Raw genomic sequence first — 23,487 nt, forward strand, 5'->3', positions numbered from 1 at the left:
CTGCATGCTATCCTATAGGGACTTCCGCCACTTGCTATTCACGATGCCGAGGTTTCCTACATTGGCTTCTGCTGCGCGGCCCGTCTTCCTCATTCGGRGCGTTAGGTCTTTGGATTCGACTATGGTGAGAGGAATAGCATTCTTGATCTCGATGATGGAGCAAGCATTCAGCTTGTAACATAGACCCGAATTTCTGTCGGTTTTGGTCTAGGTAATAGCCGCAGTCCATGGTCGCAATTATCATAGTAACTACCATTAGTAACTGAATCTCAAAGTCGTCACACGACTGTGTGTGTCTTAGATAGAAGTAACAGTTCTCCTCTCGGTAACCGCTTCGATCCTCTTGCTGAGGAACACCGCATAGTGATAGCTCATAAAGCCTGGAATCGTATACTCGCATATGCATGTCGAAGGATTGGCCGCCGCCGTCTCTGTAAGACACCGATTGCCCATGGTGGTATGCCGTAGAAGCACCCGGCATATTCTCAGAACATGTCACAACCTTAGCAAGCTGCCTACTTCCTTCTCTCAAGTGCTTGTAAGTAGACGCTGCACTCGTATCTCTTCTCCTCATCACAAATCATGCAGCCCCCAAGCGATACCACCCTGCCCATCCGACCAGTACCATCCAACGACCTCCCAGAATCCTGGATCCGCGGCGTCATCATCCACCCTCAAACGAACCCACAACCCCTTGACAAAAACATTTTCATCCCATGCCCAGTCCCATGCGGCAACCTAACATCCAGATCCCTCGACCTTTCCCCAACAACACAAGCCCAGCTAAATCCCGCCTGGATGCCCTCCCCACTCTCTCATCGTCTGGGATTCCCAGTCAAACTGGCCCTGATCAATGGTCCGGAAATCTACAACTCACAAGCACGCCTCTTCCTCGTCTACTCCAAGAAAGCCAGCCAGCGATTCGGATATCACACTCATATCCCCTTGACTGGCCCTGTGTTGTTTGTGAGAGAAGATGGACTGCCTTTGAGTATTCAGCAGCTTGCTCCTGGGCTTTTTTATATCAATGATGTGGTTGCTCCGATTGCTCGAGAACTTGTAACTAACAAAGAAAGCGGGGAGGTGGCAGGGATGAAGGATTTACTTGCTGAAAAGATCTGCGCTGAGGAATGCTACAAGTTCTGTGAGGAGTGGGTGGAAGATAGGAAGGATAAGCTGAGCTTTGAGGGGCTTGTTAATGCTATGCAGATTCCGTTGATGCCCGCGATGCAACTCAAGGTGTTGGAGTTGGATGAAATTGTTGAAGGTTATCCGCGGGAGACTTGAACAGGTCGGCAGAAGGCAAGCCTTCTCCCTTCGCTCTGTCTTGCCCGGTATAGCTTAGCTAGATGAAGCAGAAAGCAGCTCCTGACGCACACAAATTCTTTGACTCGTAGGATGGCCGGATACTCGCGATGGAGCCTGTGAAATGCTGCCTTGCTCCGGAAAGCTGAGGAGACGCTCGCAGAGAAGCTTCTGTAGAGGTCGTTAATGGCATACGCAGACTCAAAGAGTCGCGTCGTGCACCGTGTCGTTCATCTTTCCGATCTGCCTCCCGAGCCTCCCATACTCTGCCTAGGAAGGGGGTATGTTCGAACGAAATGTCCTCTGTGCCCTTGCCTCGCTCGCTGCCCGCAGTTATTCTTTGCGATCCGTTTGATTTGTGTGGGAAATGTCCATCTCCATTCTCGATCGTATGATGCTCTTTGTTCAGGGAATCCATCTCGCGACCATTGCAGCCGTTTGTTTCGTTTGTCAAACCAGTTCCAAAGTCTCTGGTTCCTTTGATTGACCAAAGAAATAAACTGTGGTTTTTTGCTCAATATCTCAGAAAGAGGCGACGGGTGTGGCGATCCTCGCCTTCTACGGGACTTGAGGCTGTGAACATCACAAAAGACTGAATCCTCCGCGTACGGTGTCACCACTGTCATCGGGGCACATATATACCAAAAGGCGACTTGAGATGATTCTACGTGAACTGCTCTTCGATCAGTGTATACCCTGTTTTACATCACACTTACTACCCCTGAACATGGTATGAAAGTACATTGCCGAACTCCGCCAGTTGGACTCGCCAAGAAAGACACTTGAGGGAGCACGAATGCGCGTTCTGGATCTCATTCTGACGTAAAGTGGGGTCTGCATTGAGAAGCTTGTGGGCCTTGAAATTGCATAACTTTTCCTTTGCTGAAAACCACCAACAGCCTCGAAACATCACCGAACACCCACACACGCGCATAACCTCAAAACATTGCCCAACACCACAGATCATTCGCGACATCACAATCATCTTCAATACCACCAATATGTCGTCCGCCACCATCAGCTGCATCTCGCGCGTCGCTGGCCCGACTTCTAGTGTCACCGCCATTTCCGAGGTCATGAATCTGCACCAGAAGATCGAGGTCACCACCGCCGACTTCAACGACGCCAGCCAGTGGGAACTGTCACTCCTGTCCGTGAAGATCGGCTTCGGCCTCAAGATCAAGGTCATCGCCACCAACCCTCCCTCTACCACCGAGAACGACCGCGTGTCGCTGCTCTTCCTCGACCAGGCGACACTTGTTCCAACACGTAGAGTGTACGGCGACGTGATCATCGCGCGCTGCGATGGCAAGCCTCTCCACTTCTTCCACGCGTGGTTCGTACTCGAACAGCTCGACGCCATGCGCGTTCAGGGTGGAAGCGCGCTCTTCAAGGCGAACATGACCGGCAATGTCCACGTACACCACCGCGCACGTGAGGCCGTTGCCAGCATGTTCGCGCCCAAGTTCTTCGTCGCAACYTTTAAGACCGCCAAGGAGAGATTGCTCATGCCCTCCCCCCAAGCCGATGCTTCGCTCGAGAACCCCTGGATCAATATTGTCAAGGCTTGTGGAACTTGTGGCGTGGCGCAGGTTGCTGGCGGTGGCCCTCTGCTGAAGTGCTCTCGGTGCAACTCTGCTTGGTACTGCTCGACGGAATGTCAGAAGGAGGCGTGGAAGGGCCACAAGGCCGAGTGCACCAAGGAGATGAAGGCTGAAAAGGCGATTGCTGGTATGCAGGAGAAGGTCCGCAAGTAAGTCCATGGGGCTCAGGACTGGGGAGGTTTGTGAGGAGAGTGGTTCTAGTGTCTGATTTTGACATCCAACTCTTGGGACGAACTAAAATGCGGGTGTTTGGGCAGGTTCAGCGCGTAAAGCAACATGAATGAAGGAGTCTAGTAATACGAAAACCGCTCCATCTATACTTCTTCTTCGTCGCTTCCGTGTCAGTGATATTCCCGGCTTCCTCCGAGCCTTTCTAAGCGGCTTCAAGCTAACTGTGGGGGTGTTTGTCGAGAGCAAGACTTAACGGTACAAGGATCGTTATGTGACGTGATGGAGAACTGACCAGGGGAGTCGCTGTGAATGCATACCAGGGGCAAGATGGAATGTGAGTTCTTCTCTCTGGTCACCTTGCCGAACAGACTTGATGTGATTGGTTTAAAGGGCGAGACAGACCAGTGCTTCGCTGATGGAAACCGTCGTCAATACAGGTTTCCGCCCTGAGGCCTGAGGAGGCATACAGATGTTGAAAGTGACATCGTAACATCCGTCAGAACATTTCAGAAGTATCCCGCCGTCTTTGGTTGGATCATGACACATACTCTATCCAAATCCCTGGAAACGCCGGGCAAATAGGTCATCCAGGCGCATGTTAGCTCGTCCCAATCGCTCGGGGATCAATGTCAAGCCAGTTTCCACGTTTCGTTTTCTTTCAAGTGTTTCTTTCTCTATGTAAGGCATGATGGGAAAGCAATTGCCTGGCTGCAGTACACTCCCAAGCCCGGGATGTTCAGAGAATGCGTTTGATCTCTAACCCATAGCTGGATCTGCCAATTGAGGCTTGTTCGTACCTCCTTCTCTGGATATTGCCTTGCCGCCTACGTTCATCCTTCCTAGCGGTTGAAACGCTTAGCTTGCCTCTCGAAGACTTCGTAGTAAGGTACATAGGTACATGGGTTGGGTGGGTCTTTCCTTGCGCATATACGGAAGGAATCACGGAACTACGGGAAAGAAAGAAGCGTTTGGAACTATGCGGCAGGACCCTGCCCGTTCATGCTCCGCGGGCGAAGCCGAGATGTAGGCAGGGAAATTTTGCCTCATCCAGCGCGAGCGGAAACCATCAGAATGTCCACGATCTCCACCTCCGTACGCACGAATATCCGGGCGCCAACACCTTCTCACATCGAATTTGCAACCTTCCCGAGCACCCACATCCAGCAGCTTCACTAGCACGACTTTCCGACCATGGGACAAGCACAAGCGACGAACCCGCTACAACTCCGTCCTATCAATGCAATACTCGTCACAGCCGGGCCGCAGGACAAGGCGGAGCTGAGCAAGATAGTGCTCCCGTCGCAGGTGCTTGGAAACCTCACCTGGCTGTCGGCAGCCTCTGTATCGCCGTCGGGATTGGTTGTCAAGATGGCTCAACATCCTCGAGATACAGCTTCAAAGATCGAAAACGAGTTCATCCACACCCTCCAGCTGGATACAAATGACCACAGCGTTTCATTTGGACAACCAGCCTTGGTGTCTCGGTCCCACCGCCCCTTCCTGGGTAATTGGTTCGTATGCTACGCAGATATCGGCTCGGGTGATCTGAGTCCTGTTGAGCTCCGAAAATTCCACGACATTCAACTTCGCTTGGCTTCGCGAAACAATCTTCAATGTGTGCTGGTGCTCCCTGGACCCGTACATGATGCGAAAGCCCATCTCTTACCCTTCAACATTGATATGGGAGACCCCGCAATGCAGAGCGGGTGGACCGACTCTACTATCACCTCTAAATACGGCATGGGTCTGGAAGTGAGATCGGCGTCTGCGAGCGAATTCGACCAAGAGAATCAATGGATTCGCCTTCTATTCATGGACCACAACAACTTGAACACCTTTGGATTTCGACCATTGACAACGAGGTTCGGCAAGCTCATCGTTGCCAGGATTGGTCACCGGCCCCTCACTTGTCTACACGCTCATTTCATGACCACTTCTCTGAAATCTGCTTTCGAGGCAGGCAGGGAGTTGATCGACACCAACTTGTTCCATGGCATCCACATCAGCATTTAGGAAATCAAAAAGAGATTCTTCGATGCCAATAAGCTATGGGCGACTTTCGAGCATCAGCGAAACATCAAAATCGCGGCGGAAATCGCGGAAGATGCTGACATGTGGAACCCCTTCCAGCGGCAGTGTTCGTTCTGCCTGCGGATAGCGAACCCACCGAACCAGCATGGCGTCGTGTGCAATGAATGTAACGTGTGTTACTATTGCTCGGATGCCTGTCGAGACGCGGATTGGTCGTTTCACAGCGTGTGGGTTTGCAACGAGATAGCAGGATGAATCCCCAAGCCTTAGGTCTCGGAGGCTTGCTTTGTGAGGCAGCATGAGAGGTCGTACCATCCCATACTTACGATCATTCTCAGTTCGATAGAGGGTCAGGCTGATACGCTTGAATGGTTGAATTCATATCCAATTTCAACACATTCATTATATATTCCTCGACACGTGCTCTGCGAATGGAATCAACCGCTGCCTCAAGTCACGCGACCCAACGTCACCTCGACGTCGATGTGGCCGTTTCTTCGGATCAGCTTCTCGCATCCATCCCCTGGCTCGTCCACTCTGGTCGAATACCAAGTTATTCTCATTCCGACGAGAATACATGAGCATATTAGGACCGCATCCTGTCCGTCCTACATCCATATTCCCTAGTGTTGGCGCACAAGTATGGACGCCAATGTCATGATATCTGTCTGGTGACGCTCGATGTTGTCCGCACCGAACCTCCGGGAAACCTCCAATCTCTCTTCGAGCCTCCCGTGCGTCAACAAGGAGCATAGCCGCTTGCCGTGCTCTGAGACCTGGATTGCGATGACGAGCGTGTATTCCCCTGCATACTCTAGGAACTACATTATCCGAAATGAGCTGTGGTTGATATCGGGATCTCTCGTAGAAATCATCCACTAAATGTAGTTGTTTATCCCATTCTGATAGTCCTATCATATCTACCATTTCTGATCTTATTAGTTCTGCTTGTTGAAGTCCAGTTGAGCCGAGTTCGTGGAGAATTAGCCAGGCTGCTGCTTGGCATTGTATGAACTTTGTTTCTGCCGAGAAGGTTTGGCGATGGGGAGGCATGGGTTGATTTACCGGGAGAAGGGGAGATTTGTAGGAGGGGCTGTGGTTTTGAGGTGGTTTGCTGGAGGGATTCGAGGTTGGATCGGGAGGAGGATTGGTGTTTCAGGGGGTTCAAGTGGTTGGTTTGGGGTGTTGATAGTACTGGGATTGAGAAATGGGAGAACAGGCGGAGTGGGTGTAGCAAATCGACTAGTCGTCGCAAGGCCGAGCTCACGCGTCGGACTCGGGAGGTGTGGTGCTAGATGCATTGGTCAATACTACAAGACAGGGACAGACGTCTATGCGCTACTAACACCTTGTGACTTGGCGAAGGGGTAGTATCGCCTTTACATCTACAAACCGAATCTTTGATGCAAAATTGTTGGCGTAGAAGAGCATACGTGTCTTCATTATAGAATCAACATCAATTTCTAGTGGCAGAACGGGTGCTACCTCTGTGTATTTACTGCCCGTTAGTGAGCTTGCTGGTATAGTTACCGGTGCGAAATGAGGCTGTACTATACTAACTAACTGCCTCTTAAGTGAATACTAACTGCACTAGTTGGTTACTAGTTAATTAGCATATAATATTGGACTCAATTTTGTGTTTATAGCTCTTCTTTAGGTTGTTGTTCCTTCTTGCTAGCTGCTTAACTAATTATCTACTCTCTCTTAATCTTATCCTTATTATTAAACAACTTATTGCCCTTCTCTTTACATAGTAGACTATACTAGCTTCTTAAACAGGCGTAGGCTTCGATAATGTCGCTAAGGAGGTTAGAGCGGCGGTAGGTAATTATGTCCCTACCTGCTAAGAAGGAACGCTCTAGCTTATCTAATTAAAGGGGGATTGCGAGTGTGTTAAAGGCAAACCGTGCGAGCTCTGGCTCTGAATAACGTCGATTAAACTACTACTAAAGGATATTAAGAGGCTGCTATAGCGTGTCTTATATGTAGTCGATAGAGGTGTAGTTTTCGAATGCGTTAGAGCGAATGAATAGAGTCGTTTTACGCCGCTTAAAGGTGGTAAGGCGTTCGTGGAGGTTATCGTTATCGTCGATTAGCGGAGGTGTAGTTTATAAGGTTGCTATAGGCCTGTAGTTAATAATCTACAGGTCCTTCACTAGCTTCTTAACCTATATAATATAGCCCTATTACTTATTATTACCGTTACCCTATAGGTCCTTAAACCAGCTAAACTTAAGTGTTGGATTAAGGACAATAGTAGCGTAAAGCATTAGTATTTCGTTACAGAGCTCCTAGTACTTCTTCGCCTTTTGCCATGCGTGCTTATAGCAGCCTAAGAGGTATTTAAACCGTATATCCAGCTCTACATCCTCCTTAAAAGTAGCTAAATATTTCGAGCAATAATCGAGCGTAAAGTTGATAGTAGGGTACTAGGCGTAGAGGTGTTGTTTGTTGCCTTAAGTGGTTATTGTCGTCGCCWCGAATAGCTAGAGTACGTTATGTAGTTTGTCAATTTAATGCTAATCATTCGCATTTAGCATGTTCTCTTTAATGCCCTTCTTAGCCCTATAGAGCCTATAAAACTCGACGATACGCTCCTTAATAGTTAGGGCTCGGCCTAGCATGTAGTAGAATAAGTTCTACCGCGTAGAGTTGTCTTAGATAAGCTGTACGTGTTTGTAATTAGCATAGTTAGTAGATGAAGTAAGGACGACTTTACACCGGAAATACCGGAGTTACTAGCGGAGCCACCTCCGGAATAGTATAGCTCCACTTATTAGACTTACCTTTAGACTATTAAAGTTCTTTAACACGCCCTTAACGTCTACATTACCTATAACAATGTTCGCAAACGCTTCTAGCCTCTACGGAGAGGCACGAATGTACTTAATAATATTATGTAGCCTACTAACCGCTCCACGTGTCCGCTAAAACGCCGCCACCTTATTAAATGCGCCCTTCTCGGTTTAGAGCTCTAGTTCCTTTATCGCTTTGTTACTACCCTTGCCTAGTAACATAGCCTTCGTAATTAGGTTAGTAATATAGCTAAGGCACCTAAGCCTCCGTGCCTTACGCCATTTTAGAGGCATCTTTAGATATAGCGTCTTTAGAATAACCTTAATTACAGTGTCGTTGTTAGAGCTATTATCCGCTATAAAGTAACTAATCCTTCTACTAATTAAGAACTCCTTAATTACCTTTAACAACACACCGCTAATATTGTCGCTAGTGTAGTTACTAAGCACCCTTCTAAAGGCTAGCAACTCTGTCCTTCTCTTGCCCTCTAAATCGATGAAATGCGCATTCACGCTAATAATTAAGTAGTGATTTAGCGACGTCYACAGATTAAACGACAGGTGGATATCGCTTAGTGCGCTGCTAAGGTCCTCCTTTAACCGTCCCTTACGCTTCTCGAACTCCTCTATTATCCACCCTCGAACCGTCGACGCTACACGAGGCAGGTAGCTAGCGAGGCCCTTGTTTAGATAAACAACCAGCTCTCGGAAGTACACGTTCTTAACTATGCGGAAGGCGATATAGTAATACACAATCTAGCGAATAAGGAGGTCCTTAAAACGTAACAAGCTCTTATTCGTAATTACTATGTATAGTAAGGCAACGTTAACAGCCTTCCGTTCGAACGGCTTCCCTTGCTTGTTAATGCTATACGAATAAAGATGTCTAAGGGGCCCTTAATTACTATTAATCATAAAGAGTTGTTGCTTCTTATGTTCCTTCTTATAGAGGTAGTAGTAATATACGGACTAGCTATCCTTCTTATTCCTTAGCTCTTTACTAAACTGCTATATAGGACTCTTCCGCTTTCGTAGCTCTTTCGTACTCGTAGTAGCTAGCCRCCGTATATATCGTTAGCTATTAATTCGAAACCGGTCCGGTAAAGCTAAGGCCTTATAACCGACGTTCTAAGGGCTAAGGACCACCTTATCGCTTGCTATAGCAGTAGATAAAGTTAGCTAAGTAAATGGCATAATATTAATAACAACAGGGCTCTAAAACTAATGGATTAATAGACTATAGATAAGACGAACATTCACTTAGCTCCTGTTAGAAGCTAGAGTGCACCCCCGTAGCCCTCCGATTAGCTACGGAGCTACTTCCGGTTAGTTACCGGTGCCCTACGCCCTTATACTATACTAACTAACAGGCCTAAGAGTGGCTAACTACACCACTATGTACTAAACCACTAACCACTAACACTAACACGCACTACACTAACAAGCTTACTACTACCCGTTAAGCAAAAGATCCCTAACGAAGATCCGAGAGGTTTTAATTAAGGATTTGACGATGGCGTCTAGCTAGGTTTTTACTCCCGCGGCACGTAATAGAGAGGTACCTAATACGGWAGAGGTATGAATAGGGAAAATGCTCCTATAGCGTTAGGGGATTAATATAGGGAGCATAACGGTCTATAATAGCAGTATAAACTGAACGTAGCAGGACCTTAAGATCCTGACCATTTTGATTCTTAAGCGTAACTTTAATAGCCTAGAAGTATTTCTATAGTGTCGAATGTTAAAGCGTACGTCGACTCCAACTCGTCGGTGGGTTTCTCTACCGTTACGCATCGTTAAGTAGGTGTTTGCTTCTTTACATACATTAGTACGAGACAATTCTAGAACTTATTGCTTTAGCGGTCTAGCTCTGTCGTAGGGCCTAAGGCTGCCATTACTACGGTGTTATAGCAATTTAAGAATTATTAGATGAGGATTTGGAAAATTTCTCTACTAGTTAGAGACGACTATATGGCTACGGCGGACTATTATCACTCGCAGCGTCTTTTAATACGATGTCTACTAGCCGCGACCAACTAGAGCATCGAAGTCGCTCTCTACGGCTGTTACCTCATGTTCTTACTTACGCGAGGCTCTCTTCTATAGCGTGTTTATACGTTTCATAATAATGGAACCTAATAATCTAGGACGCCTAGCCCGACCTTTAACATTGGCTTTACGTTATAACTAACGTCCTAACGGTTATTGTATGTGGGCACTATTTAAGCTCTCCGAAGACCGGTAAGTAGTACTCGTGTTACGATTTCGGCTAAGTGGACTTGCTGTTCACACTATTCCTCTGCTAGGTGTCGTTCTAGAGTCCCCTTTCGAGCGGATCGAGCGCACCTACATACTTATCGAGGGTCTCGCCTCTTAAGAGGAGATCGGGATCTAGTATACATGAAAATGTAATATGTTGAAAATGTAATATGTTATTAATCTTTAAGCTAAGGAGGAACTCTATATAATATATAAACTACCGCTACCTAGTTAGTATAACCTTGTATTTCTAAACCGCCTCCTCTAACTTATTTACTATATCCTCCTATTTCTTACGAACCTTCTTCTCCGTATCGCTTACTTTCTTAGGTACCGCGGTTACGAAGTTATATAAACGATCTATTCTCCCCTTAGCGAGACGACTCGCCTACCTTCGCTCCTCGCTTATACGGTCCTAAGCCTACTATCTATATTCCTCGGTCTCTAGTTCGTCGATTAGACCCTAATATCGAGCTCGTTTATTATATATATACCGAGTTATAGCCTCGTTTATAGCACTACGTATCTTATCCTTAAGCTATATAATATATTCCTTATAAAAGGCTTTTACCTCTTAAACTTTCTACCTCTACTTAAATCTATTATTATTACCTATACTAAAAAGAAAGTTATCGCCGGACCTATCTTTAACCGCCTAGTTATAAATCTCGCGTAAGTACTCTAGCTACGCTAGATAGTCTTATATCGAGCCTAATTACGCGCGGAAAGACGCGAACCGAGTATCGAGTAGGTTTTAATAATCCGCTAGGAAGGCTACCGTAGATATAGACGAGGGATTATCCGAGGCGGTGTTTTTTCCTCCGGTAATAGTAGTACTAGAACCTATAATTCTAGCTTTAGCCCCGACGTCTCGAGTACGCGGTAACTCTATAGAAAGAGGCGGCTTATTTAATAGTATAGTTAAGCTAAAGACGATAGAAGACTAAATATATATATTAAGAGTAGCGGGAATTTGTTTATACGCGATATATAAAACGCCCGTTACGATATAGAGAACTAAGTCCGCCGGGATTACTCGATTACTATTACTACGTAGAAGCTATTTCTCTCCGGATTATAGTAGTTCGCGAAGGGTAGTATTATTTAGTAAGCTAGAGGTAAGATAGGCTATCTCGCTTTAAATATTCTAGTAGGCCGTTTCGGGAAGCTTATTATAGTCGCGTAAGAAAATTAACATTTTACTAGCTCCCTTATCTAGTACGTATAGCGACTACGACTATAACTATATATTCTAGGGAAGGCGGATAGCGACCGACGACGACGACGATCTACCTTATTTATTATAGCGGTTCGTTAAGGAGGGATATCGTTAGTCTAATCCCTAGGAGGAATATCTTTAGTCTAATCCGTAGGAGGGATATCTTTAGTCTAATCCCTAACCTAAGCCTCTATATCCTCGTCCTCTCTATCCCTACTACCCCTATAGAACCGAGAATCCTTATTATTATAATCGCTTATTTCCAACTCTAGTAGCGCTACCTCCGTATTATACTTACTCTATTTAGGCTTATAACTCCTCCCTTTCTTTCCGGCTTTCCCTTTCTTTCGCTTTCGCCTCTAGATTTCTAGTATCGCTAGTAGTTCTACCGCTACTCGAACGAGGCGAATTATAGTCTATACTCTAAGAAGCTTCCTTACTACGCTTATAAAACCCGTACTCTCGTATCCTTCTTCCCCGAAAATATACTATATCCTAATTTTACCTACCTCCCGTACCTATTAAGCTTCTTCTATAAGACCTTTCTAACTATATCCGAGATCCCTACTACTATCCGTAACGGTATTATCTACTATATATTCTAATCCTAGAAGAAGCTCCCGGTCTAGTATATCTATTATACTTAAGGTAAATTACGTCTTACCTTAAATCCTACGTTTCTAAAGATCGCGTAGTAGTTTAAGCGACTTATCTCGTACGGCCTTTACGTTATTATCGCCTTCGCTTATTAATACCGCGCGCGCGACGGCCGCCTATAAATATTCTATTAGGATAAGTACCCGTAGCTTTTTAAGTTCCTCGGGACTATAAAGTAGCGGTATACTACTATATTAAAGACTAATTCTAGCTTAAGGATTAATAGAGATAGTAAAAAAGGTATCTATTAATATTAGTACCGCTAGTAGGGCCGTCGACCGCGTATATACTAGAGGCGCTTAAGTTCGTATTCGTATTCGTATTCGTACTTCGGCTATAGGAATCGCGCGCTTAATAGGTCTCGCTATTATAAAATTAACGTCGTTTATTCTACTAGAAAGACTAGAAAGTAGGAAGGTAGACGTATAGTAAGAAGTAGGCGGGTAAATTATAGAAAATTTCGCGGTAGGTACTTCCGGTAGATCTTTCTTTATTTAATATATAAAAGCGCGAACTATTAGGTGCGATTTAATAATATATATAGAAAAGTTCTTCTACTACTACGATACGAGGGTTAAGTAAACTACGAATACCTATATAGGAAGTGTCCTAGAAGTAGGATTTATCTATACGTAGGATGTAAGGGTGTTGTAAATAGGGGGTCTTAATACTAAGCAGTAATTCTTAGATATATACGATATTGCCTAGGGAGCGAAAGGGAACAGGTAATAAGGATATTGCCCTTTTATAGGATTGCGCCCGGTGCTAGTTAGGCTCGGCGGTGCCGTAGAGGTACCGTAGAGTTATCCTTTAGCCGTCGCATCCGTATAGGGAAATCCTACTAAGGGTGTAATTCCCTCCTTCTTTCTAAGAGGGATTCCCTAGGTAAGGGTTTAAAGGGCGGTATCCCGCTCCTTTAGGGTCCCCTTATATAGGAGTTTTATAGGGTATCGGGGTCTCTATTATATAACGTTAGACTAACTACCCCTTCTAAGCTAGAAAGTATTCGAGTAGGCCCTAGGGTATTATACTAGGTAGAGTAGTTACCCTCCGCTCGACGTAATAAAGTAGAACCTTAAGCCTCCGAGTTATACTCTCTAGCTTTAGGCTCCTTCCCTTTCGAGACTATATAACTTAATCCTACTTCTAATACGTTATACTTACTTCTACTAGATAGGCTAGCTAATCTTTAACCCGATCTCCTTACTCCCTCTCCCCTCTTACTATACTTACCTTATACTATATTATAGCCCGCTTTCGTAGAGGGCCGAGTAGTACTCGTCCTAATAATAACGCGTACTAATATCCTAGAGCCCTTAGGGAAAGTTAGCTCGCGGGAGAGATTAATAACCTCGTTAGTCGCGGCGAGAAGCTTAACTAGCCTCTATAACTATATAAGGATCTCTAGACCTCCCTCTAAATCTCCCCGGATATATCCGATATTAATAAGGTATATCTACGCGACCGTTTAAATATCTACTCTACCCTCCTTAGTACTTATATTACCTATATGTCTTAAAAGGCTCGCGGGTACGTAAATAGGATGTCTAAGGGATCCGTATAGAATTTCGATATCTTAGATATCTTTATACTATTTAGTAATGTCTACTAAAGCGCTACCGCTTTAGATACGCTACGTATTCTTAAATAGTACGAATCGGACTCTTAGATAGTAGCCGTAGAGATTCGAAAATAGGTAAATAAGAGACGGAGCGAGGAAGTACGTATCTCGCGACTAGATAAAACGGCGGTATTTATAGCTTAGAACTTTTAATAGGTACTAAAGACAATTTATAAGCGTCTAGGGTAGGAATATAATCTATATATAAAGGCGTCTACTCGGTAGACCCCGGGAGGAAGAGGGAGAGCTTTATAAATAGAAATTATCGAAGATAATAGATATATTAATAGCTAGAGTAAAGATATTAGCGTTATAGAATACGGCTAGCTAGCGTAATCCCCGTTTCTATACGAGCCCTCGTCTATTCCCGAGGATAGGACTAGTACTAGAGTATCTTCGAATTAACGCGATCTATTAGCGGACCGTAATTTATTCCCCGACGATAACTAACTTACGACCTATATAACCTACGATATAGAGGAGAGATACGAACCCTCGTCTATTCCTAGGAATAATACCGGTACTAGGGTATCTTCGAGTTAACGCGATCTATCGGCGGACCGTAATTTATTCCCTAACGATAACTAGCTTACGACCTATATAACCTACGATATAGAGGAGAGTAATAGAAGTTTCACTTCTAATACTTTATTATCTACTAGTAAGAGAGTCCTAGCGACCTTCCTTCTACCCCTCCGATTTAATCCTAACTTTACCTATAGACTTATCTCCTTTCCTAAGTTCCCGTATCGATCCGTTCTTAGAGCGCGAGCGCCTTCTACGCGCGCGAGTTAACGTAAGCACTTTCTATACGCGGCGAAAGACGAGACGTAACCTTCCTTCTCGTCTTTTTATACGGCCTCTATTTCGTACTCTACGCTTCTTATATCTCTTTAGTCCCGGGCTTAGTAATACTAATATTAATATATTAGGCGATCGCTAGATTACTAAGCGCTTACGCGCGGGTAGTATTACGTCTCTTAGTCTAAATATTAAGGCCTACTTTAACGCCTTTACCCTCGACTTAGCCTCGGTTAATTTCGGGGTTACTAGTCGATATTTAAACGGCGCGGTTATCTACGCTTTCGACGAGCGTCTTTACGACCTCCGTATATTAATTATAATAGACTTCCGGTCTAAGTCGTAGGTACTTCTCGTTTAGAAGCCCGGCGACGCTATCTAAGTTACCTTCTATATAAATAATAAGATATCGGCGAAGGTAGCCTTCGAGCGTATTCGAGAGTAGCGACGTATTAAAGAGTAGCGACGTATTTTAGAGTAGCGACGTGTTTAAGAGTAGCGACCTATTTAAGAGTAGCGACCTATTTAAGAGTAGCGACCTAATAAATCTATATACCCGTATACCCTAAAGTTATTCGCCGATATTCTACGTACGGAGTATAGCTAGCCTCCCCGAGTACTTACGTATATTTTAGGAATACTAGCTACCTTTAAACTACTAGTTACCCCGACTCTCTCCCCTAACGTATAGGTCGCGCTTCTAAATACGTACTCGATATCTAATATATAGCTCTACCTCGACGAGCTTCTAGACGAAATGTACTAGCCTAACTATAGTAGTTTTAATATCTTATTAGTAGTTAGCGCTTTATAGGGTATCGTAAGTACGGAAGTCGCGTAATACCCGTTAGCGCTACCTTACGATACTCGAACCTTATATCGTAAGCATTAAAGTTCTCGCTAAAGTTATAGGAGGATTACTTAAAGCCCTAGATAACCGTAAAGCTATTACGGTAGGAGACTAAAGTCGGAACGTATTAACGGCTAAGTAAGTATTACTACTTAAGGAAGAGTTAAAGAATATAAAGAGAGCTATTAAGAGGATAAAGCTATTAAATTAGTTCTAGTAAACGTTATCTAGCGTAATCGCGTAAAAGGCGGAGTCCCTAACGAGGCTAAAATAAGAATTCGAGAGTTCGAATATTAACTTAGTCCGCGAGCTTAAGTTAAGGCTTACGAAGATTAGATATACCTAAATAAGAAAGGTATTAATACGGTTATACCGTGTATAGCGCTATTTAGGAGGGTATTATAGTCGTATAAGGTACTAATCCCGTTAGCGTTAGCATTCTTACTATATATATAATTAATACTTCCGGTACTTTATTCTTTTAAAGTATGTCGTATATATAAAGCGTATATATACTACTAGACGTATTCGTAGATACGTATTAACTTTCCTTTCTACTTTTCTATTCTATATAGAAGTTAATTATAACCGGTATTCTACTAAGAAATATACATTATAAGACCTTTTTTATTCGGCCTTAACTTACTATACCTTACCTTCTATAAGTCTAAACCGCCCTTAAGTCTTTCTTTTACCTACGCGACTAGTTATAGTACCTTTACTATATTTACGAGATACTTTACCTAAGGAGCTTACTATAGTAGATATCGGACATTACTATAGTATAGCTAGGGATCGGGGGAGTAGCTAGGATAAGTAGCGTAGAAAAGATAAAGATTACGATATAGTAAGCTAAGAAGATAGAAGTTAGGTATCCGCGGCTCGATATAGTTATACGTATCCGCTAGCCCGAAGGAATAGTACGSATACCTAGTAATCTATATATATAGTCTCTCCGCGTATCGGAGTTATAAATATAAGGATTAAGCTTTAATCTATGTCGTTAGTACTCTTTACTAAATAGAGTAGTTCGTTCCGCTCCGCTATCCTTATCTATTAAGCTCCTATCTTACTCTTTTATCTCTTTCGGTGTCCGGATAGCTATACTTATCGCTATTAGATTATTACTACCTCTTTAAGGAACTAGAGGATATAGAAGAAGGGGGATTCGAGATTTTTAATGTCTAGGCGCCTAAGTGTAAGGCTMGCGATTAAGAGTAGGATGCGTACGGAAGCTAGCGGATTAAGAGGTTGTTATAATCTAAAGGGCTATAATCTAACGAGCCGCGATCTAAGGATATAATGGAAAAATGAGGCTATTATAGTAGAGTTAGTCAAGTTATTAATCCACTCGTTTTTTCAATGCCTCGCCGCCTTACGACGATGCCTACTATACATACCATAGACGAAGACGCGGCTGTAATGTCGTCTCGGGCGATAACGCAGGGAAAATCAAGAGCGCGCATAATGAATCGCATTTCACCGGCATCACGGATGCGAACGATCTGGCGAACCGTGTGACCACTCACCCTGAGAAGTGGCTAGACACTTTGGATAATGCGAAACTTTTGCACGACAAGGTTACGGCCTCATGGGTTAGGGTGCTCAAGTCAGCGAGCTGAAGGAAGAACTACATCAACTGCAAGCCTCAATCGATGACGATGGCTCAGACGAGACGACGAAGAAGCTTTCAGACACGCAAGACATGCTTCGCCGCACTACGAAGACTATGACAGAGCGCAACAAAGCGCTCCGCCGTAGCTGCGGAATTCACGGAACTACTCGACTCTAGCCTGAACGCGCGGAGCACCTACGCATTACTCAGCGCGTGCCGCTGAACGACCTCAGCAAGCGCACGATCACACCATTTGCTGCTCGACTAGCCAAGGGCCTAACCGGTCATCCCTCTGCTAGCGCTACGCCAGGTGTATGAATTAGGGTTAGGGTTGTGACCAGAGTTTCATTACCCTTGGAAGTGTGTCTCATGTCTTACGAATGAAACTCCGTGGTGGCTAATGATTTAACAACGCCATTACAGGGAATCAGCCCCAAGGTTATCAATGGAAGCACACTGTCTTCGGAGCTTGTGAAGGGAACTTTCGGACTTGTTCCAGCTCGAATAGGGGCTTAGTTGTGAGTAGGGGTATGTCAGGCATTTCCATTGTCATTTTCGCGTCAAATGTACAAAAGGCTTGCGAACCATACGGTGGGCACTACATTTACAATTCGTATGTATCGATGTAAAATGCAAAGTCCCCCGCGATGTGTGAGCTGACCTCCAGTCAATAATGTCTCCCATGGATCGCACAGACTCTGCAAGCTCTCGGATTGAGGAACTCACGAGCCGACATGACTGGTTGTACTAGGTTCCAACCGCGGGACTTGATTGAATGAGGGTGTCATCAAGTTGCCCAGCCTGCCAACATGGCTCTGTCTCATCGCGAGACTCATGTTTCCTCGGTCGGACCATCCTCCAAGCCCAGAGACGCCATTTTCGCCATTTCCTCATTCGCTTCGTGCTTATTATAAGCAACAATGACCTCCTCAAGCGCACCAAGCAACTTCTTCTCAATATACAAGAACTTTCTCGTCTCCTGGGTAGCATGATCGACCTCGAATTCCATTGAATGCTCATTCCAGGAAAATTCCACGCTCGTCTCCACGAGTGCGCCACTTAGCGCGCGTAACCGCCTGCTTAGAACCTCGCAAGCAGATCCAAGAGTTCTCGCGGGACCATCGATAGTGGCTGGGGTGACCGTTCGGCTGTTGAGCTCCTCTTTGACGATCTGCATCACCCATGTAGCGGATTTGACCTGTTCGATCCAATGTCTTAGAAGGACTTGCTTCCTTGAAGTGTTTGCGTTGAGATTTGAGAGTTTGGTTTCGACTGCGCGACCCAATTGGTCGGATTTCGAAAGATGGTCCGGGTGCGCAGCTGCGACATACTGTGCGAGTTTGCGTTTCATTGTTGCGTTTCTGATTGAGGTCGAGATCTGATGGGAGTGTGGAGGTGATGATGAATTGCGGATGTAGCAGCGTAGGTAAGGGGCTACTTGTCGTCGTTAGACACTTGTGCTGATCGGAAAGACCCCAACGGAACGGCGGATAAAGACGTACGACGCATTCGTCGAGAGTGGCCAGCGTTCCACAAAGAGGAATGAACCTCGAGCGGCTGGTCAAAGCGTTTCCAATGGGGGATGGCTATAGGTCCAAATGTAGTAAGGTGGCTTTGTCTCGCACGACATAACTTGATGAGCCGAGAGGACGTCTTTGTCAATTGTTGGGGAAAAGATGGCCAGCTGAAGTACGACGTCAAGATCCAAGACTCTGGCCCGCAGAGAACATCCCTTCTGACTGTATTTTCCAATGACATGCACGTGTGTACGTGAGAAGACTCGATGAACATTTGGTGAAAGTCTCGCTGCAGTGCTAGTATACGTTGAGGTAGGGTGGGTGATGTGGTGCTGAATCTCTATACCAGGCGAACCAGTTGGAGATCGTGGTGTTCAGATCCAAACAACACCAGTACAATGGATTCTCTGAAACTTTTTGGCAGCTGATGTGAAATCCTAAGTTACCATACAGGAACGAGACCCAGACTCTTCTCCAAAGCCTTTGCAATCTCAGCATCTTCATCCTCAGTCTCAGCATTGATCTTCAGCGCGGCTGCAACTTTCTGATCCGCCTCCAGAAGCTCTCCATTCATCGGCTTCAACTTTTCCACAAAGTCACGAGCTTTGTCTTCAGATATGGCATCGTCTCCATAAGTAGGGGCCGGGCAGCCCCAGCGAACGAGAACATAGAAGTTTTCAAGTCGAGTGCCGAGTTCGAGAAGGCTATTACGAGCCTCTTCGGAATGTTGAAGGTCTGTTTCGACAATCTTCACCCGATTCTTGAGTCGTTTTTGAATCCGAGCGATGGTTGCCTCTATTGTGGTAAGCCATGTGGATAAGCTGTAGCGAGCTGGTGTTTCGGAGACGTTGCCAGATGGCGATTTCAGGAGCCGTAGTGAGTAGAGGCAAGCAATGCGAGCAATGTCTCCATTTTCGTTAATGCAGCGGATGAGACCTTTGAGGCTTGTCATAATTGACGTGAGGGTATCGTAGTAAGAATGATTGGCAAGGATGATCGTTTGGAAAGGTACTCCTCAGTCCGAGGGTCAGATCACTGTTGTCGGGATAGTCAGGAAAACTCACGCTCGTGGTCGCCGACAAAGAATCGAAAGGGACAAGGAATATATCGACGGATTCACACAGCCGCTTTGTGTGCCAGGCCCGACGCTTATACGCCGATCTGATAATCAAAGGGATGCCATTTTTCGCACGGAACTATTTCATGCCTGCTCGCGTGGTAGGTCATTGTGTCGCAGAGAGTAGCTCCAGTTATGCCAAGCTGACAGAAGAAATACATACACTCTGTGTTTGAATTCAGAATGGAGGGGCGGAATACGCAGTCATTGGAGGATTCTGTACGTTTCAAGGTATGATCTATGAACTTGTAACATCAAGAGGATCAGTAAAGTGAGAGTCAGTTCAGGTACAAGAGCAGGCCCATATTCAACAGCGTCTCACGTTCCGACTGATGTGAACTACCAGCGTCAGTCCTTCACAGTCATCTTCTAGATGTCATTATGGGTAGCATAGTTTGAATGAAGATTTAAAGGATCAGCCCTCCGGTTTATTTGTTTCGCTTCGCCACCAGCTCTGAAAGTCCTGTTCGATTGTTGATTCACCACACGATCAAACCACCAGCAAGCTGCCTCGTTTGTTTACTCACAGGTGACAAATACGGAATTATGATCAGGGGACCAAAGAGTCCGTTCGTTCAAATACTTTCTTGTCTCGCGGACGTGAGCTCAGGTAGTCTCTTGGTTAATTCTGATCTGAACATGCTATACCACCTTCCCGTTCAGATCGATCCATCCCCTAGCACTGTGCTATCCCGGCCGGCGGTCTGACCGAGAAACACTTACATGAGTACTATAGTAGGCCAGAGAGGTAAACAGGATCAGTGATGGATCAGGAGGCGACATTCAATCCCGTCTTCGTTTTATATGACCAGATCAAAGCCTGTATAGAGACGATTAGGTCGCTGCTTCGAAGCGTACCAGTGCGGGCACCGCCGACGCAACGCCCTGTTGTCCGAAGAGCAAGATGGTGCGTCCAGGGAGTCGGGTACTCTCTATAGTACTCCCGTGGTGGAGGATATAATGAGCAATTGAAGTGCAAATCTCGCCGAGGCTTCACTTTAGACTTTGCCAAGACTTTCACATGCCCGCTAGTGCCTCCCTTCAACATCCTCATCAAACTCCGCTCGACATCTCCTTAACTTCCAAACCAACATCTACGACAGAATGGCTGGAGGACGCAAACCACTTCGTCAACTCGCGCGTAAAAAGCTCGAAGCAAGAGCTAACGCGAAGCACAACGATATATAATCACTATTCCACAAACTCCCAGCAGAGATCCGGTCTCAGATCTGGGCCCATATCGTCGGAGAGAGCGAACAGCATGTCATCAAACAGAACGTTCTCAAGAGTGGATGGTCTATAACAAGTGAGYGGTTCAAGGACGACAAATTTCCAGTGTCTCCTATCACGAGGGTCTGCCCTCGAATGCGCGTGGAGGTAATGCACACTCTCTACGCCTTCAACACCTTCGTCATTCATCTCAGCGATCCGATCGACTACTTTATATGCTCGAGGGCGAGCGCACCATCAACGACGAGCGCGCTACTCAAAGGATTTCCTACTTCGATCCTGCAGCATCTTCGCCGTGCAAACATCACGACAACAAGTCACCTAGTGAAGAGAAGCTTATCTTGCTCCGCTAACTCTGAAGCCCAAGGTTCTGTCGAGATCGTTATTCAGGGAGATAACGTTTCCGTCTTTGGTGGCATGTGGCTCGATGCTGGGATGGATGGATCATCTTACCACTATCACGCGCGAACTTTTATTGCCCAGACATCGAGACCACAAGCTACAGACATTCGGATGGAGCTATACGTTGACAAAGTGCGCACGGCGTTGAAGAAGAAATTGGTGCAGCCTGAGATTGAGTGGGACACGCATGGATCGATTTCGGCAGATGACCAGGTCTTCGCGTCGAGGTTTAATGCCGAGGAGCAGGCTTGAGTTCGTTGTCGAGGGGAGTGGGAAATGGCGCTTGCATGAAGGGTGTTAGGCTGGGATGAATAAGGGGAACAAGCAAGAAGCACATGCTTTCGGGGTGCTGGAGAGCAAGGGAGAACGTAACCATCACGATGTGTACTTTCTTGTTGGAAGACTCCAGCTAGACGGGGTATAATCAAATCGAGTTTCAGGCCATCAGTCTATTCAGAATCATGGAGACGAGAAGTCAGTCCGGTATTGTCATTGTTCATCTATTAACACTGCTTCTCATGACCTCATGGTACCGACAGATTCGAGGTTTCTCGTCGTACACCCTGACTCCTAAGAATTTCATGTGCCCTGCTCGGCGAGCGCTTCATACATGTGTATGAAAGACGAATCGAGGACAACGCCAGACGTTACGCAGATGACATCGCGATTCCTCAGATTGGTGAATCGCAAGTTGACGACATGTCCATCAATTGAAGTGATCTTTCCCAAGCATCTCACCCAGTAAGTTTGCTGTATTCAAGCTGCGCGGAAGCGTACGGCCGTGCAAGTTGCCATTTCCCACCCAACATTTGCGAAGCCTGAGTATGGCGGATCCCAGTCTGCTCCATCCTGTACAGCATTGTCCCAAGACGCTGAGTAGTAAGATTGCTCGAATTCAAAGCYGTGACACCTCGATAAACAAGACCCCCCATGAGTGCGATGTACATTACGTTGACTGTTGCTGCTTCCACTGGATCCGCTGGGCGAGGTGTCAGATCTACCGTTTTGTATGATGTGGCGCGCCAATTTCCGCCTGCGCTTCTCTCGAAAGTCATCGTACAGGCGATGAGTGGTGATTCGATGACTTCTTCTTCGCTGTCTTCATCTCCTGTGACGCTTGTGGGGTTGGCGAGACGCCAGACTTCGCAGGAGAAGTGAATGGGTACTGTCACCACGATCTTGTCGAAATTTGAGAAGACCGCAGAAGGAACAGGTATATTGAAGGAACCAAGGTTCATAGCATTCTGTGGCCCGGCGCACGGAAGCCGGCTGCGAAACAGGTTCAGTGACACGGTGTGGCAAGACAGTCGTGCATTATCCAACGCCTCCCTGCCGACGTCTCTAAGTGTCCGAGAAGCGCGCGCGAGCGATCTCAGACCTTGCCAAGCGGGAGTCTCGACTCTGTAGAATCTCTGCTGCGGCTCGTTGAAGAAGAGTTCCAGAGTGTTGGCGTCGATTTCTCGTCCGATGCCTAGTAATGTCTCGTCTGGCAGCCTCTCGAGTCTTGAACCCATGGTTTTGTAGCGTATCGTGGAGCTCGTATCGGTGGTTCCAGGAGTAGAGAGTGTGGTTGGATGAGCTCCTTTTGTTGTTGACCGTGACGAGGGTGCGAAGATGTTCATGCGCGAGAAGGATAATCCGGCTTGAACACGGTATCCTTTGTGCCTCGCCGGATCGGGATACTGCAGTGGAAGAAAATCGAGAAGGGATGTTGATGTTTTTGAGACTTGACTGTAATGCACCCCACCTGAAGTAATGTTGCGAGGAGATGTTTCCAACACTCATCATCTTTCGAACTCAAAATGTAAATTTACTAAATCATGACAAGTAAACAAGCCACCCTCAGAAAAGCTACCCTGAGAAAAATCCACCTCAGAGAAACCACCGATAGCTGCACAAGCCTTGCAACCCAACTACGAGCCCCTGACAAGGGCTTCATAAAGATTCACAGCCTTGTCCCAAACTTCCGCCGGCGAGATCCAGAACTTAGGAGTAGGGTGTGTACACCTATACCTATACTCCAGACACGCTACATGCAGTCCATACAGTACCTCGTACAGTCGGTTTGCGTCAAGATTGACGGGACGGGTGTCTGCACCGTTGTTAAGAAAGACGACGGCAGTTGAAGCCATGAGCTTATGAAGTTCTTGATATTGCAGCACAAGAGAGGCTTCTTCGTGATCTTGTGGAGGGATCAAAAAGTCATAGTCCGTAGTCCACCATGCCCAAAGCCCACCTCTTATCCGTTCGAAAGTCATCGTACAAGCAATCAACGACTCGAATCCGTGGCTGT

The 23,487-nt window shown here is 46.0% G+C and overlaps 5 protein-coding genes across 5 annotated transcripts; 3 read left to right on the plus strand and 2 right to left on the minus strand.

Annotated features, from left to right (window-relative positions):
- Nucleotides 1-582: 582 nt before the first annotated feature.
- On the plus strand, nucleotides 583-1,287 carry RCC_08716 (uncharacterized protein; the record flags this gene model as incomplete). Its single annotated transcript, XM_023773962.1, has 1 exon — nucleotides 583-1,287. The coding sequence occupies one exon, from the start codon at nucleotides 583-585 to the stop codon at nucleotides 1,285-1,287; it is 705 nt and encodes a 234-aa protein (XP_023629730.1).
- Nucleotides 1,288-2,306: 1,019 nt separating this feature from the next.
- RCC_08717 (uncharacterized protein) lies at nucleotides 2,307-3,062 on the plus strand (the record flags this gene model as incomplete). Its single annotated transcript, XM_023773963.1, has 1 exon — nucleotides 2,307-3,062. The coding sequence occupies one exon, from the start codon at nucleotides 2,307-2,309 to the stop codon at nucleotides 3,060-3,062; it is 756 nt and encodes a 251-aa protein (XP_023629731.1).
- Nucleotides 3,063-4,271: 1,209 nt separating this feature from the next.
- On the plus strand, nucleotides 4,272-5,093 carry RCC_08718 (uncharacterized protein; the record flags this gene model as incomplete). Its single annotated transcript, XM_023773964.1, has 1 exon — nucleotides 4,272-5,093. The coding sequence occupies one exon, from the start codon at nucleotides 4,272-4,274 to the stop codon at nucleotides 5,091-5,093; it is 822 nt and encodes a 273-aa protein (XP_023629732.1).
- Nucleotides 5,094-17,760: 12,667 nt separating this feature from the next.
- Nucleotides 17,761-18,279, minus strand: RCC_08719 (uncharacterized protein; the record flags this gene model as incomplete). Its single annotated transcript, XM_023773965.1, has 1 exon — nucleotides 17,761-18,279. The coding sequence occupies one exon, from the start codon at nucleotides 18,277-18,279 to the stop codon at nucleotides 17,761-17,763; it is 519 nt and encodes a 172-aa protein (XP_023629733.1).
- A 608-nt stretch (nucleotides 18,280-18,887) lies between these two features.
- RCC_08720 (uncharacterized protein) lies at nucleotides 18,888-19,397 on the minus strand (the record flags this gene model as incomplete). Its single annotated transcript, XM_023773966.1, has 1 exon — nucleotides 18,888-19,397. One exon carries the CDS (start codon nucleotides 19,395-19,397, stop codon nucleotides 18,888-18,890), a length of 510 nt encoding a protein of 169 aa, XP_023629734.1.
- Between the last annotated feature and the right edge of the window lie 4,090 nt (nucleotides 19,398-23,487).

This window comes from Ramularia collo-cygni (assembly GCF_900074925.1).
Source record: "Ramularia collo-cygni strain URUG2 genome assembly, contig: RCC_scaffold15, whole genome shotgun sequence".
Taxonomy (NCBI): domain Eukaryota; kingdom Fungi; phylum Ascomycota; class Dothideomycetes; order Mycosphaerellales; family Mycosphaerellaceae; genus Ramularia; species Ramularia collo-cygni.